Source organism: Colletotrichum acutatum (genome assembly GCF_030867785.1).
Source record: "Colletotrichum acutatum strain CBS 112980 chromosome Unknown BDZ83scaffold_120, whole genome shotgun sequence".
Classification (NCBI taxonomy): domain Eukaryota; kingdom Fungi; phylum Ascomycota; class Sordariomycetes; order Glomerellales; family Glomerellaceae; genus Colletotrichum; species Colletotrichum acutatum.
Window position 1 is genome coordinate 75,238 of NW_026849114.1, and position 14,208 is coordinate 89,445.

The 14,208-nt window shown below is 53.2% G+C and overlaps 3 protein-coding genes across 3 annotated transcripts; 1 reads left to right on the top strand and 2 right to left on the bottom strand.

Annotated features, from left to right (window-relative positions):
- Positions 1–5,427: 5,427 nt before the first annotated feature.
- On the bottom strand, positions 5,428–6,641 carry BDZ83DRAFT_635442 (uncharacterized protein). The gene is made up of 2 exons (XM_060509178.1): positions 6,090–6,641; positions 5,428–6,030 (listed from the first exon to the last, which is right to left on the bottom strand). Exons 1-2 carry the CDS (start codon positions 6,219–6,221, stop codon positions 5,764–5,766), a joined length of 399 nt encoding a protein of 132 aa, XP_060360371.1. The 5' UTR covers positions 6,222–6,641; the 3' UTR covers positions 5,428–5,763.
- Positions 6,642–8,862: 2,221 nt separating this feature from the next.
- Positions 8,863–9,241, bottom strand: BDZ83DRAFT_54441 (uncharacterized protein). Its single transcript, XM_060503436.1, has 2 exons — positions 9,168–9,241; positions 8,863–9,105 (listed from the first exon to the last, which is right to left on the bottom strand). The coding sequence occupies exon 2, from the start codon at positions 9,091–9,093 to the stop codon at positions 8,905–8,907; it is 189 nt and encodes a 62-aa protein (XP_060360372.1). The 5' UTR covers positions 9,094–9,105; positions 9,168–9,241; the 3' UTR covers positions 8,863–8,904.
- Positions 9,242–10,062: 821 nt separating this feature from the next.
- Positions 10,063–11,784, top strand: BDZ83DRAFT_587844 (uncharacterized protein; the record flags this gene model as incomplete). Its single annotated transcript, XM_060506078.1, has 2 exons — positions 10,063–10,091; positions 10,143–11,784. The coding sequence occupies 2 exons, from the start codon at positions 10,063–10,065 to the stop codon at positions 11,782–11,784; spliced, it is 1,671 nt and encodes a 556-aa protein (XP_060360373.1).
- Between the last annotated feature and the right edge of the window lie 2,424 nt (positions 11,785–14,208).

The following is a 14,208-nucleotide window of genomic DNA, read 5'->3' on the forward strand; positions in this document are numbered from 1 at the left end:
TGTCTATGGGAGCCGACGCCAAACATCAAAAGTGAGCCCGTCATTCAGCATGATGGCCTTGACTAAATCAATGGAACGGTCTGAAGGGGCGGTTCATTCAATACCCCGGGTACACGCAAGACGCCATCAGGTGACATTGAATTCACAGATCAGAGCCCTGTTCTGAAAGGCAATCAACCTCCCCTATTTCCCTACTACCTAAGGTAAACAAGGTGCTCAGTACGAGCAGCTATGATTCTTTCCCAACGCGATAGGGAACGCCTCTTTACATCAATGCCTGCACGGCCTGTCCGCTGAACTTGGGGTCTGTCTTAAAAAGGTCAAGAAAGGTTACCTATGCTGATTCATGCTTTCTCCTAGAAGATCATTTTGAAAGATGGACCCAAATCTCGCTGCGACAGTTCGTCACACATGACCAACAAGCCCTGGCACGACCCATCGAACCATTCAGATCAAAATTGATCCGATGTCTTTGCAGAAGCCCCCAGCTTTCCTAGGTCTCGCACCGCAACAACCCATTGAAGTATTCAATCTCTTTCTCGTCCCCCTCCGAGACCTCGAGAACATGCCCGTCACCCTCTCACAGGCAGCAACATCTAAACAGCGATGCGAAGCGGGACTCAATCAACGCCTAGACAAGATATGATATTACACACCGCCCAGAGGCAAGCCATCGGAGACTTGTAGATCATTTCAAGGCAGCAGAACTACATCCCAGGGGCAGCTTCGAGACCCACGGGTAACGCCAAGGGGTTTGACGCAGGGCAAAATATATCGCTGCCTCGGTAGCCTGGCACGCCATTATACCATCCCCTCAAGGCTTCAGGGGCGAGACTCAGCCGCTACCCCGATTCTATTCTAGAAACGCGCTTCACCTACAGGATTTCTTCCACACAAGCGGTTCCTAGCCAAGAAGCTAGGCATGAACCCTCGTGGATGGAGATGAGGCGGCGGGGTCGATTTCCTCGAGAGAAGTCTCAGGGGGTCACAGAGCACCAAAGTTCCAAAGTCCTTTATCCAGAAACGTTAGCAACACACCCACAGGCACGTCGGCCGAGTCTAAAAGGCTGCCTGCTACCTATAGTCAATCATCATCGCGGAGTAACATATCAGCCGCCACCCCATCCCATTAAACGCCAACCGCGTGATACCCGCTCGCGCGCGTGAGGGGGGGAAGGCGGACGAGAGGGGTGGGATGGTGAGACATAGACGATAATGGCGTTAAACACATTCAATAACTGCATGAAAGGAATAAGCTCAAACGCCACGGAAGCAAAGGTCCCCTCCACGGAGCCTCCTCCGCGGCTTCGGGAAGAAGGCGAAGAGGGGGGGAGGGGGGATGGGCCGCATCGCGGGCCTCACAGCCGGTCGGTTTGGTGTTGCCTAGATCCCTCAAGCCACTTGGATTCTGAATAGAGACTGGAGGAAGCGGGATGGAGTAACCACGATAGAGCAGAGTCGACGAGTGAACTATGTCCATCTCCAGGGCGGGAATCTCTAGACCACCCGCCTTCCGGGATTGACAACATCCACCTCCACTCGGTGAACACTCCATTGCCGACTAACTCTATCCCGACGGCCACCGGGACAATATACAAGCACAAGATATGCCGCTGGGTTAAAACTGGATAGCAACAGCAACGACGAACCGAACGACAACTCTCCGCAAAGTCTCCGCGAGCGTACCATCATAACATGGAATTTCCGGGTTCATCGGTAATCCCTCCTCCTAACTCCACGGCATTAGTCCGCCGAAAAGTCCGCTGTACCCGGCATTTGTAGGTTACGCAAAAATGGGAACATCCGGGGGCCCAGCCCCTCGGTAGAGCAAACAGACGATACCTAGGCGGCCGTTGAACAGCAAGCCTTGGCTGTCAATCATCGCTTTGCCGCAGAGGTGCTTGTCTAAATCCCACATCCTGCAGTCAGACACAAAGAAGCTTGGCCGTTTCTCGAAAAAGGCACGTCCTGTTGCCTGATCGCCAACCAACCTCCTTCCGTACATGTATCTAGCCCTACGAAACACCACCACCACCACCACCACTACCCAAAGATGCTGTGCACTGGTTGGGGGCCTAGATGCAGCATCCGTGAAGGGGCAAATATGCGACGCGTGGGGCTATGGAGAGAAGAAACAAGCCTCAAGCCGGAGAGAAAAATACCAAAGTCCCTTTCCCTCGTTGCACGCGCGGGCGGGGGGGGGGGGGGGACGTGGAGGGGAACGGCGTCATTCCCACAGAGAAGCTGCACAAGCTACAGAAAAGAACACAAAAAGGAACACGCAGAAGCCTAAGCCTCCAAACATACCCGCCGCAGGTTAGGCAGGTGCATAAGCAAAGTGTTCTTGGCCTTTGCTGATCAGAATGTTTCTGCGGGACCCCTCATTGACGTCTGAATAGCCTCATGGCCGCGAGCTAGACGACTCAAAGTCCTTCCCATCAACCCTAGTTCGGTGACCCAGTCCCACAAGTTCCTGTACCTCAGTACTATTTGAGTAAACAATCTGAAGAACAGGATCGACCCCTTCCCCCTCCCCGTGCCCGTGTCCGTGGGTAATGAGGATGAACCCCCTTCCCTTAAGCCCTTCCTCCCGAGCCGAGTCTATCTGGCAGCCTGGGTAATAATACTCAGAAGAGAGAGGAAGGAGACACTGTGGACTCTGGCAACGCTTTCTGCACCCGTCGTCTAGACGAGATCCCAGTAGTTCACGATTAGGGAACCCGGTCACTGTCGCGCCCCATGTAACACTGCTACCCGTACCCCATCTCCCGAGGAGACATCGCCGTGAACCCGGCCACTTGGACTGACGAACGGACGTCAAGCCTTCCCGCTGGCGGCCCCGCTTGAAGCGGGGCCTTCGGACTCCCTTCGGATTCGATGTTTGAGTCGTTGATTAGACAGGTCATAGAGAGGGTGGGGGAAGGGTACGTGGGAAGGCCCGCTGCATCCCTGGGGGAGTCTGTTCAACGAGAGCGGTAAAGTCGATACGATGTGACAAGGGGGTTCCTGCTTTGTGTACTCTATATTCGGATTGCTTCTTTTCAAGGACGTGCATGCTTGGGTACATTCTTCACATGTATTCGTACATACATGTCTGTTCTTGTGCGGTAGCATCCGGTATCTTAGGGGTGTTGGATGGTCCATCGATCTGACCAAAGATGATCAATTGCGACCTGACTTGCATAGGATAGAGGTAGTGGTTAAACGCCACGAAATACGTCAACTTTCTCTGTGCCGTACCTTCGCCTTGCGTTGCTGTAATGAAAGGAGTCGGGTCATCTTGTCGTCAAGTCCGTTCGGCCCCGAGAAACCCGCCTCAGTCGAGCTTAGTTAGCACCATACGATACGGGCCATATCGAATTCCCAATTTGTCCCCTAGATCTGACCGACTGCATTGGCGACAGTCGCGTGAGCAAGAAAGGTTAGAGCCATACGAATCTGCGTTGGTCCCGCGGCACTTCTTACCCTCCTCATTCGCCACCCCGAAAAAAACATAACGCAGCTAGAATCCTTGGATGCCAGCAGATTCGTCAAGCCAAACGCTGGCAGACATTCAAAGGAACCGGATCCTCGCTCTGCAGAGAAACGTGACCAGAAGGTAGGCAAACCAAAGTCCCACGTGCTTCAAGGTCTCGATTAGGGATAGGGAGTAGGTTAGATAGTGATCTTGACGCAAGGATCCTCTACCCCCCCCCCCCTTTTCCGCCGTCACAGAATAGGTTCCCGGGATACCGGGCACGCAAGGAAGTGAAATGATGCGGGATAACGAACAGCACACCACTGCAGAGCAGCAGGGCTGGGCTGGCTTCGGTCTAGGTACACAAGTCAACTAGGGCTGAGTATTTGAGTATTTGTCAACTTCACAGCGTGGCATGAGGCATGAGGCACACCCTCTACTTCGTAACGACCTAGTCTCTTTCTCTTTCTCTCTCGAATCGCTTACCTTGCAAGTTACCCCGTCGAAGACTTCTATCCCGGAGTCCTAGTCTCCATAAGCTCACGGTTTGTGGCGCGCCCCTGCCCTACGCGCCCGCCCGCCCGCCGGGCTCCCACGATGACGGTAGGCTAGGGTTTATTGAGTGCCGGGGTGGTCTCAATGGTATACGGTTTGATGGAGACGACGCTAAGCCTGGTGACCAATTCAGGGCCCTCCTTTGGGAGTGGTGGTGAGAGGCGGACGCCGCGCCCGCTCGCGCATGTGTGTTCCATGGCAGGACGAAAAGCAGGTGGTGTAAGTCACTTGGTGTGGCTTCGCCGCGTTGCCGCATCTCAAGCACCGCCGCTTAGCCGCCTCCCGTGATTACGTATCCGTATCTGCCGCTGCCGGTTGAGTAATAGTAAGCACGTTGTCGGGTTAGATGGATACGAAATCAAAGTGATTGGCCAACCAGATGAGCAGCTTCGGGATGAGCAAATTATGGGTTCCTCGCTCTCTAAGAGGTAGGTACTCTTTCCAAAAAACAGTTGCTGCTTGTGACTTGTGTCCGGACGATGTCTCTGCCCGTCCGGACAACTCCGGAACACCCCCGGGCTACCGGGCGGCCGCCCGCCGAATGCCCTCCCTGGCCCAGTGCCTGGCCGAGTACCCCAGACAACTTTTCAGACTTGCGGTCGGGAGTCTCCCTGGAAAGTATCTGCTCGTCATCTCGGCTCGCTTCTCTTACCAGGGAAGTTTGAAGAAAATCAAAGTTGCGACAAGTGGTTGATCTTGCGTCGCTTATCCCTTCTCCTCAAGATCCACCCGGCGGCCGACTCTGCGCTATTCCGTTCGCGGATGGTCATTCGAGGTCAAGCGATCACACTTAACTCGTGGGGTTCAGGGTCATGGCCCATAGGCGTTGTGGAACCCCATGTTCGCTTCGCATCTTTCGACGGGGGGCTCTATTGCGCCTAAAGGGAGGAAAAAACTCTGCGAACCGCTAGGTAGCTAACCCTGTTTCTTCAAGGTCGATGTTAGGCGAGGGGTTAATACTGTTCACTTGTCGTAGACCTGTGTTTGCAAGCTGCATCTGTTTTCAGGTTCTTGACATGAAGTTGTAAGAAGCCAAGGGCGACGTAGCAAGGGTACCCCGTATTTCGGAGGCAACAAGAGGGGTTGGTTGACAGGCAAGCCAGGCTTCAGCTCGCTCAACCTATGACTGTAGTCATTAGAGCCGACACAGTTCGGGGGAAACGTTCTTGATGGCGCCACAAAAGTACCCCGATGCTCGACTCACCGAGCTGCTCTGGCATTCACCGAGAACACTGGCAGCCTGCAGGCACACGGGTCCCGGCCTCTAGCGCCATGACCGCTCGAATGCCGCGGTGCATGCCCTCCATCCCACCCATGTTCTTGGGCGGCCGCTGCCTGCCGCTCTCAACGCGGAAGCTATGACACAGTCCACTCGTTGCAAAGATGGTGAGAGACAGCACGACTACTCGCCTGTCTTTGTGAACAACGTGAGCGATGCGCAGTGCAGATTCGTAGATAGTAATAAGATATTAGATCGATATGGGAGATATTGACAGAAAGCCCGAACCAAATGAAATCTAGTAAATGCGTTGTCCAAATAGAAACCCAATGCCTGAACCCAAACGTCTTCCGACGTCATGTTACGCCGTCGTTGATGGGAATCTCATTAGCCCCACATACAGCTCCAAGAGCCCTCCGAACCAACTCAGAGCTGGCATTGACGTCGAATGGTGAAAGATCTACACCGTGATGAAAGTGAACGCCTTCTTGGTCGACAGTACTTGATCGTCCGTGATTGAGCGGTGACTTCTTCAACTGTGACTCGGTCCATCAGCACCCGCTGGTTGGTTGTCCGCCGTGGAAACGTACTGTTGACTTGAGCCTTTGCTTTCCTTCTTCTTGCCGCTGCTCTTCTTCGACGAGTTCTTGCTCTGTCCTCTTGTCTCTATCCGAGGAAGGAGGCCGTCGAAGATGGCATACTGGTCGTAGCCTTTGCCTTTGTCATCGGGCGAGGTGCCCTTCGAGCTGCTGCCGCCATGGGAGTCCATCGTGTTGTTCGATGTTCTTAAAGCCGCGATCTAAATGAGCCCCTCTGCGTCAATCAACGCTTTCAGCCACGGCTTGATCTTAGACGTACTGTGGTTTCTTGAAGCTTGCGTAGAAGCTCGCTTGTGTCTTGATTTGTATACGATGCTTGAGTGGGTGATGCTTGATGAGTTGAAGAGTAACTCAATGCGTTTCGAGAGGCTTGCTGGTCTTGCTGGCTCATTCTGAAGGCGGCCTCGCACGAGGTTTATATCTTCGAGGATGAATAGGTAGAGGAAGAAGTTCTTCCCACCATCGGTCGTGAAAGACAAAGCCAGGTCAAAAGCGGAGGGACTTTGGAAAGTTGAAGAACCAGGCCTGCGCGGCGAAGCTTGGAAGAGGTGTACAAGAAAACGATACACTGGAGCTTTCATAGCATCTCTAATGACTTTAGAAAACTTGGCCCTAAGTTAGGCAGAGCCGTCAGTTGGTGTCGTTGTTCTTGGGTTCAGCCCACACCCCCTGGTCAACTCAAGGCAGGCAATGGGGACGTGCCGGGCACAGCAGGAAGACTGCCTGACCGGACCCGTTTCTCAACCAGACCTATGCCACCTCTCAGGAAGGACTTTTGCAGCTACTTACTCTTTCATTTGGAAAACAAACCCATTCTGGGCGGGATACGCGTGGCGAAGTTGCGAAGAAGATGGACGATGAAAACTTCTGGATATGCCCGTTGTTCAGCAAGCCGTCGACATTGGAGTTGTTGCAACTGAACCAAAGTCCCATCGTGCCAGATCATGTGCCTTGCGGTAACCGGGGGGAGTCACCAGTGAGCATATCTGCCAGGATATGCTTGCTGACGACTGTGATTCGCTCAATTGCGACTGAACTGCCAAAGTTAACCCTTGAGATTCTGAATGGCCTCAATGCAACATCGTGTAGGCCATATGCCTGAGGACTCAATAGGTCTAAGATTGATAGCTCTGTAGCGTGTAACTGAGTGCATTCAGCATCACACTTGGATCCGGAAATCGAAGACTGGCCGATTCAAAAGGACTTTGAGATGTCGTACCCACATGCTCTTGCCGGCTTGCATCAGCATAGGGCTGAAACTTGACCTGATTACAAAGTTCTCTCGCGAATCCAGATCATCTATGAAGGATCGGCTTGGGTTCTCCGTGGACCTACGGCATTAGTCTAGATCGTCCGTGAGGATGATCGGTACCAAATGCAATTCGATCTATTTGCAAGCAGTGTGGCAGCCATTTGAGGACGCAGTCAGTCATGCGCCATACTCGTGACCTCGAGGCTTCACCTCTCACCGAATGACATCGACGACAAGGGTTGTCATCACTGCAGCCTCAATGTTTTCTTTCCAGATTCTTTTGGATTGTCCACTGCTCGTATGATCGACAGTCGAGCCATTTCGTCGGGTACGACTGAGGCCTTTAGCGACTTGACGTGTGACTGTGAATTGACTTTGAATGGGGGCCGGAATTGCATGTTACTGCAATCAAGGAACGTTCGATCTGGATACTCGTCGATCAGATACCGAGCGACACCAGGAGCGGCCGCCCGTGCCCCACCAGGCCAAAGAAGAGAGGATTGGTTTGTTAGCCGCGGATCAAGGTTAGGCTCATCTCGGAGCGTGTGTTACGGAGATGTGAGACTCCAGGCAGCCCCGAATGGTGTTTGCTCAAGGAATCGCTCGCGCTCGATAGAATTCTGGAGCCTGAAGGTACATTCCGTCAAACTCGCCATTTGGTGGGTTGACCTCCATTCGAGCACCATGGGGAAACATGTGCAGGCAGCAGTTGAAATTCCCGACCGTGGAAATGTGGTTGCGGGCCGTCCGATGTCGTCGATTCTGCCTCCCGCGTCTGTGCTGGGCATCATTTCTGAAATTCTGCTGACATGATCTCTTCATTCCTTGCTACGCAGTAGACACCCTTCTGCCCACGAACCAGGGCGATGGATTCTTGTCACCCCTTCTTGGTGGTCCATGCGACGTGTTGAATAGTGGGATCCACAGTAAGTTGCCGGGGTGCGATGTTGGCTCCGTATAAGTCTAACCAGCATGGGAGGAAATCTCGAAGGAGGCAACGGCAGCCATCCTTCTCTCCCGGCACGCCCCTCAACATGCAGATGGCTTGAGATATTGGCTTGTCATTGAATGCTTGGACACACCGAGTACTTGGCTCAGGCAGCTGATGGTTGATGGGAGATACGTTTTGTGACGTTCGGGCTGGTAATTGGACGGAGATGGATTGCCATCCATGAATCCATGATCTTGATGTGTCCCTTGCTTTGATGTCTCCTGCAACCCCTGTTCTTGGCACAGGAGAAGGGAGACAAATCCCGTGGCCTACGGAGCCGTCAGTGAATGTGCCCCACGCCCTCCGGCCACAAGACCGCAGACAGGCCCGGGATAAACGGCGTGTCGACCCGACTGACTGGCTTGAGGGAAAGACCATACTCCGTTGTGTATCCGTAGAGGTCTCTCGGTCTCTGGATGGAGCAATAAAGGAGACCCGTTTTCGATGGGACCTTCATGGGGGCTCTGCGGCCGCCGCGCGACAAGTACTGCAGCTTTTGCTCGCGTCTCTCTCCAATGGGCAATCCGTAACGTCGCCAATCAACTGGCCTACTAAGCGAATTTCCACGCCGCACCCTGGACCAGTAGACTCCCAAATTTCATATTCCCGAAGAAGTCTAGCCTCACGTCTCAACGCGACTTACTGCGACCTCGAGCAGTCTCTTCGTTCTGGCGTCCACGTCGTTGGAGTGTTTGGTCCCTGGGCTCTGGCCCTGGGCCCTGGCCTGGAAGCAACGGCCATGTGCTGATGATACCCGACCCGTTCCCCACAAGCTCGGACAAAGCGGGCCATATCCCTCACTCTATTCGGAGTTTCTCTCTTCTTCTCATCTCATCTCGTTTCTAGTCTGGATGGGAATCTGCGGAATTTTCCATGTCGAGGAGTAGTTACAGCGTCGAAATGGTGATTGTAGTTGAGTGCCAGGGCGGATCCCCACCCTGGACAGGCAGTCGAATTCGGAGCCCCCTCATCTTGTTTCGAGCCACTATCAGGCAACCAGATAGGTCGGGTGGTGCGCATAGAGATGGAGGACTGTAGGGAGGTCAGTTTGTAACTTGGTTGGCAGTGATGATCTCAGTCCTGTCCAAACTTACTCTCAACCGTTCAGATGTGGTTGCCGCAGGCTGTCAGAGAGCGAGCGACTCCACCTAATAGTGGCAGTGGCACGACCGCCAGCTCGATAGTCGTCGACTCATCGCCCGTCGTCACAATACTTCTGTCTGACATTGGGTCGCTGGCCCGCCTCATGCTGGCATCAGACCGTTGCGGATAATACTGACTGCTGATCTCCTGCTGCACCTTGCCTAAGCCCCCTGCGCCATCCCCACTTACACCTCCCCTGTAAGGCGATGGGCACCACCTTGGCCACTAAATCGCCTTCCTGGTGAGAGACTGGGAGTCGGCAGCGGTTCAGCGGGTATCTGTGGCCGTCCAATTCCGCTCGGGGAAGGTCGATAATAATTGACATCAGATGCAAGGCCTCTCGCTGCAGGGGTGTGCAGCCGCCGGGAGGGGTGACATTGGATCCAATGCCACCAGTAGGCCGGTCGTGCTGGTATGGGGGCGGGAAGACAGGGCCTTACCGGGCTTAGCGGTTCAATTGCTTACCGTTTGAGTTCCCTTTTTTCCTGCTTTCAAATAACTTATCCATCTGATTCCCCGCGTTCTTCTGTTGAATTGTCTCATAACGGTGAAAGTGAAGATTCGTCGATATATACTCATCTTGCATGGTCCGCCATTGATACCAAACTTTCGTTGTGTCTGTCAAGTCGAGAGCCCAACAAAGCCAGCGCCATGAAAACTTCCAGCCTACCCGTGCCGCCGAAGCGGAAAACGTCGACTGACTCCGAAGTTGACGAAATGACAAGCTCTGGGCAGTCAGCGAAGCCGCGTAAGCGCGTGCCCGCTGAGATCTGGGAGACAAAGCGTCCGATCATCACCCGGCTGTACCAAGAAGAGAAGAAGTCGTTGAAGGAGGTCATGGAAATCATGCAGCGCGACTACCATTTTGCTGCCACGTAAGCCCGCCGTTCCGTGTATTGAGCCTATGGGTTACTGAAGAATGACAGCGTCAAAATGTACAAGTCGAGAATATGGAAATGGGGCCTTGACAAAAAACTCAAAGGTGACGAGGTTCTGGCAATCATGCTTCTCAAGAGGGATCGAGACCTCCTGAAAAGACCGACTGAGTTCAGGATTCGCGGACAGCCAGTGGATTTGGACAACATCAACCGGTATCTGAAGCGGAACCCTTCATTGATGGCCAAATTCAGGGCGGGACAGACGCCCAGCGTACAAACAGCACTCGAGGTGACTTGCCGAACACCTTCGCCGCCTCCGAGCCCAGCGATAGCCTTGGCACCAACGATAGAGATGCAGAGTACCGAGCAGGTTCTCTGCTTGTTCCGAGATTACATCGATGGCTCCTTTTCTTCTGGAGCCTGGTGGTGCGATTTTGACGTTGACTGCTCCAATACTCGTTTCAACCCCGGAGACCGCAGTAATGACTTATTCGAGAGAGTCATAGCCAGCTTCGCTTTGGTCAACCGATGCATGATACGAGGAGACCAGATCAACATCAACAGCGTTCTTGGTCCGGCCTTCGAGTCCCTGAAAGAAATTGTAGCTGCCGAAAGTCCGGACTTTGTTGCTCGTACGGTCTGCTTGCTTTGGTACCTGGAGCGCCACCACAAGCATGATCTTCTTCGACTGGTTCTCGATTATTTGGCCGGGCTCATTCCGATTGTGCTGGGGCCTCATCATATCCTCGCCCATATCTGGCGTAGACTGGGCGCGACCGAGTTTTCCGACTACTATGAGCTCTCTATGCGGTTATATGCGCTGCTACTTCCCGACATCGAGCAGCGGGTGGGCTCGGCCAACTACTTGACGCATCTGCTGTACAGCGACTATCTTGATTGCATCTTTGCTCGACAAGATCCGGAGGATTGCGAGGCAATGCTCAGCCGTCACCGGGCTCGAGCTGAGGCCTCGGGGCAAGATCACTCGTGGCTTGGCGATATGGCTCTGTCGCATGCTGGCCTACTCGCAGCCTGCAAGGAAAAACAGGGCCGACTGGACGAGGCTGTCGAAGTGCTGACGGCTCATATGAATGCATACAGCATGACAGACGAGCAGGAAGCAGCCGTTAATCTCGAGCTCGGGGTGAAGTACTATCGGATGGGCAGCACCTCGGCGGCGATCACGTCTTTCAAGTCGGCCGCCCGTATAGCCTTGACGTCGGATGCAGACGAACGGATTTCCATGACAGCGCTAGCCAACTTGGAGAAGCTGCTCCAAGAGACAGACAACACAGCCAAGGCGGATCGAGTACACCGATACCGCATGGACCGCCTAGCAGCTTTCGCAGAGAAGTCGGCATCAATATCGAAAGGCTTCACTGACGAATACGACGACGACAGTGATGGGACGGACGATCTTGAGGACCTGCCAGAATGGCTATGGAAGTGTGACGATGGCGAAGGAGCAACGCCAAGCTGGCTCGAGCTGCCTTCCTTCGGTTGGGTCGACAAGACATCCCCTTCATCGTTTGTCGGTATTCCTGCGAGCGCACTGGAATGGACAAACACGTCCCAGTCAGGATCTCCTGCAGTCCTGTCGACAGAGTACTCACCGCATGCAGTGGACCATTTGATCGATCCCGAGGTCGAATATCTTTACAGACATGACGGCGGCATTCGGCAGACTTGACAGCTTTGGTATTTGTTGCTTGAATCAACCAAGTAAGGTGGTTATTGGCGAAGCAGACTTTGCCAGGGCCATACAGCGCTCAACGACCAGGCTACTGCTGTGGCCTTTTGGGAGCTTGGGCTACCAGAACGCCGCCGCCAAACGATCGGCATTTTTGCCCATGGCTAGTCGAGCGTTGCTCTACTGTGGCTGGCGACACGAATTTGCCCCGTTGATTCTCTCCTAAGGGCGGCTCTGGATCTCAAACAACGTTGAGTCTGAAGCTTGCGTCATATGAGCGGGATCAACTGGTTGGGCGATCTTTCTCAAAACAACGAAGCAAGCCTCCGTAAGTCGAAGAGGCATAATTCTGGGAAACGAGAGATGTAATGCGTCGATGTCTTCCACAGACTATTGTTACGTCAATGATGCTGTCGTGGTAGGCTTCTGTTGCCATCCCCGATTGATGTGAGAAGCGCCAAAATTCTATAAGGAGAGGGAATACAATGGAAGAGAAAAAGACGCGACCGACTTGCATAACAAGGTACTTTACCTGAGATACCTTACTTCCTCGGGCCTTGAAACTCGATAGGGGGACCCGGCGGGAAGGAAGTTCAACAGATCAACGGGGAAAGAGCCGACCACTCTCCACTTACACCGGCACGAAAGGAGGTAGCTAAAGCTAGGGAAGGAGACGGAGAGGGGACGGGAAGGAGGCGAGGTGTTTTATTTACGGAGGACTTGGTCGCAAGTAGAAGAGTTGTGACAAGAGTTAGTAGGTTGTTAGGGATTCAGGGTGTTGTGGCGAGGAGAAACGAAGTCGGAAGATACCAATTAGAGGAGCAAGACGCGTTTATGCCAAGGTAATGACAGAAAGGAAAATACACGATGCCTAATCTCCACACATGAAATAAACAAATCATTTGCCCTTCGTTCACTTTGCCTTGCCGTCCTAAATACGCTGTTACCTACTGTCTAGTACATGTCTGCCTGTCCTCCCACCCCCTCTTACCGCAGGTTGCAAGAGTTGGATTTGAGGGTACCTCAAATGAGGTGGCGATAGATGGCAGCCTACCTTACCTTACCTACCTTAGATACCTTCTTGCCCTTCCTTCTTCTAGATACCTCCCTACCTTTCCCAATTACCTGTCGATGGAGGGAATCGAAAAGAACACCACAGAACATTCCATAGAACCAGTATCTGTCTAAGGTACCTATCTATCTACCTAAGGCACCTTCCATACCAATGGAACGTGCTGTTTGGATGAGAAAGGAAAGAAAGAGACATGGCGATGGGGGAGGGAAAGAAGCAGCGGCGATATGGGTAAGCAGGTAGGCAGGCACCTCTCGGTCACCGTAGATGCTGTCTTTCCTTTCTCATCCTAACAAGGCAGAGAGGAAGTAAGGTAGCAGAAGCGGCTTGCTGCCTTGGACTGCAGTCATCCCCAATCTTGACTCTTACTCATCAAAATGACGACGATGCTTGCGAAGCCAACACCAAGAGCCCCATATCCACGATAATCTGACGAAGACCATCTGCGTCTATTTCTTTACCATACTCTCGGCCGCAATACCGGCGCGATATTCTCCGAAAATTGGTACCGCTTTAAACGGAAGACCTCTGCGGTTTGGTCGACGGACCTCCGCCTCACCGTCCGATGCACCAGCTTCGACCTCCCATGGCTGACGACCATTGACCCGAAAAGAAAGCGCTCGCAACGATGTCAAACTGTCGTGACTACTACACACGTCATCATGCATCTACTCCATGTCGGATGCTCCCAGAGCCTTTAGGCCTGCATCAGAACTTGAGGCATTGGAGCTACTTGGGAAGAAGGCACCAATAGCCCGCACTCCTAGTCCATCGTGGGCACAAGCGGCCAATTGACGCCGGCCAAAACATGGAGCAAAGACGGAACGGGAAAGGAACCTGGGGGGGGGGGGGAAAGGGGCGCTTTTGGGCGACTCAGATCCAAGATATGGATATGCGGGTACTGTTGATAAACTTCCTGGCTGAAGTAAGCTTGAGCATTCTGTAACATTTGAGTCTCGATAATGCAGTATTGACGGAGAGGACTTGTTTTGCAGACCGAATGGCTCAAAACGCCGCCTCCTCGAGCTACAGGTCGTGACCGTTGTGTCAACGTCGCAAAACGGAGAACGTCGTTACGGACCAAGTGATTGATATCCGACGGACTCGACCGGCAAAGATCGCCGAGGGAGAGATAAGATCTCTTGCCTGCAGCGACCTGACTCTTTCATATCCGTCATTTACGCCGCCGAAAGTCAAACACAAGGAAGCATTGACAACAAATATCGGCGACTGTGTGCAAATGACTCGGTAGTAACTAGCGATGGATTGTCATGTGCACCAGAAGAGACTGTCGCACATGGCACTCTCCTGCGGTTTACGCATACCATCCTGCAAAATTGGGCGAAGGCTGA

Coding starts and splice junctions, on each gene's coding strand:
- BDZ83DRAFT_635442 (XM_060509178.1), bottom strand. CDS start 6,221: ATGAGCCAGCAAGACCAGCAAGCCTCTCGAAACGCATTGAGTTACTCT. Junction 6,031..6,089: donor GCAAGCTTCAAGAAACCACA/GTACGTCTAAGA, acceptor GGGCTCATTTAG/ATCGCGGCTTTAAGAACATC.
- BDZ83DRAFT_54441 (XM_060503436.1), bottom strand. CDS start 9,093: ATGCGCACCACCCGACCTATCTGGTTGCCTGATAGTGGCTCGAAACAA.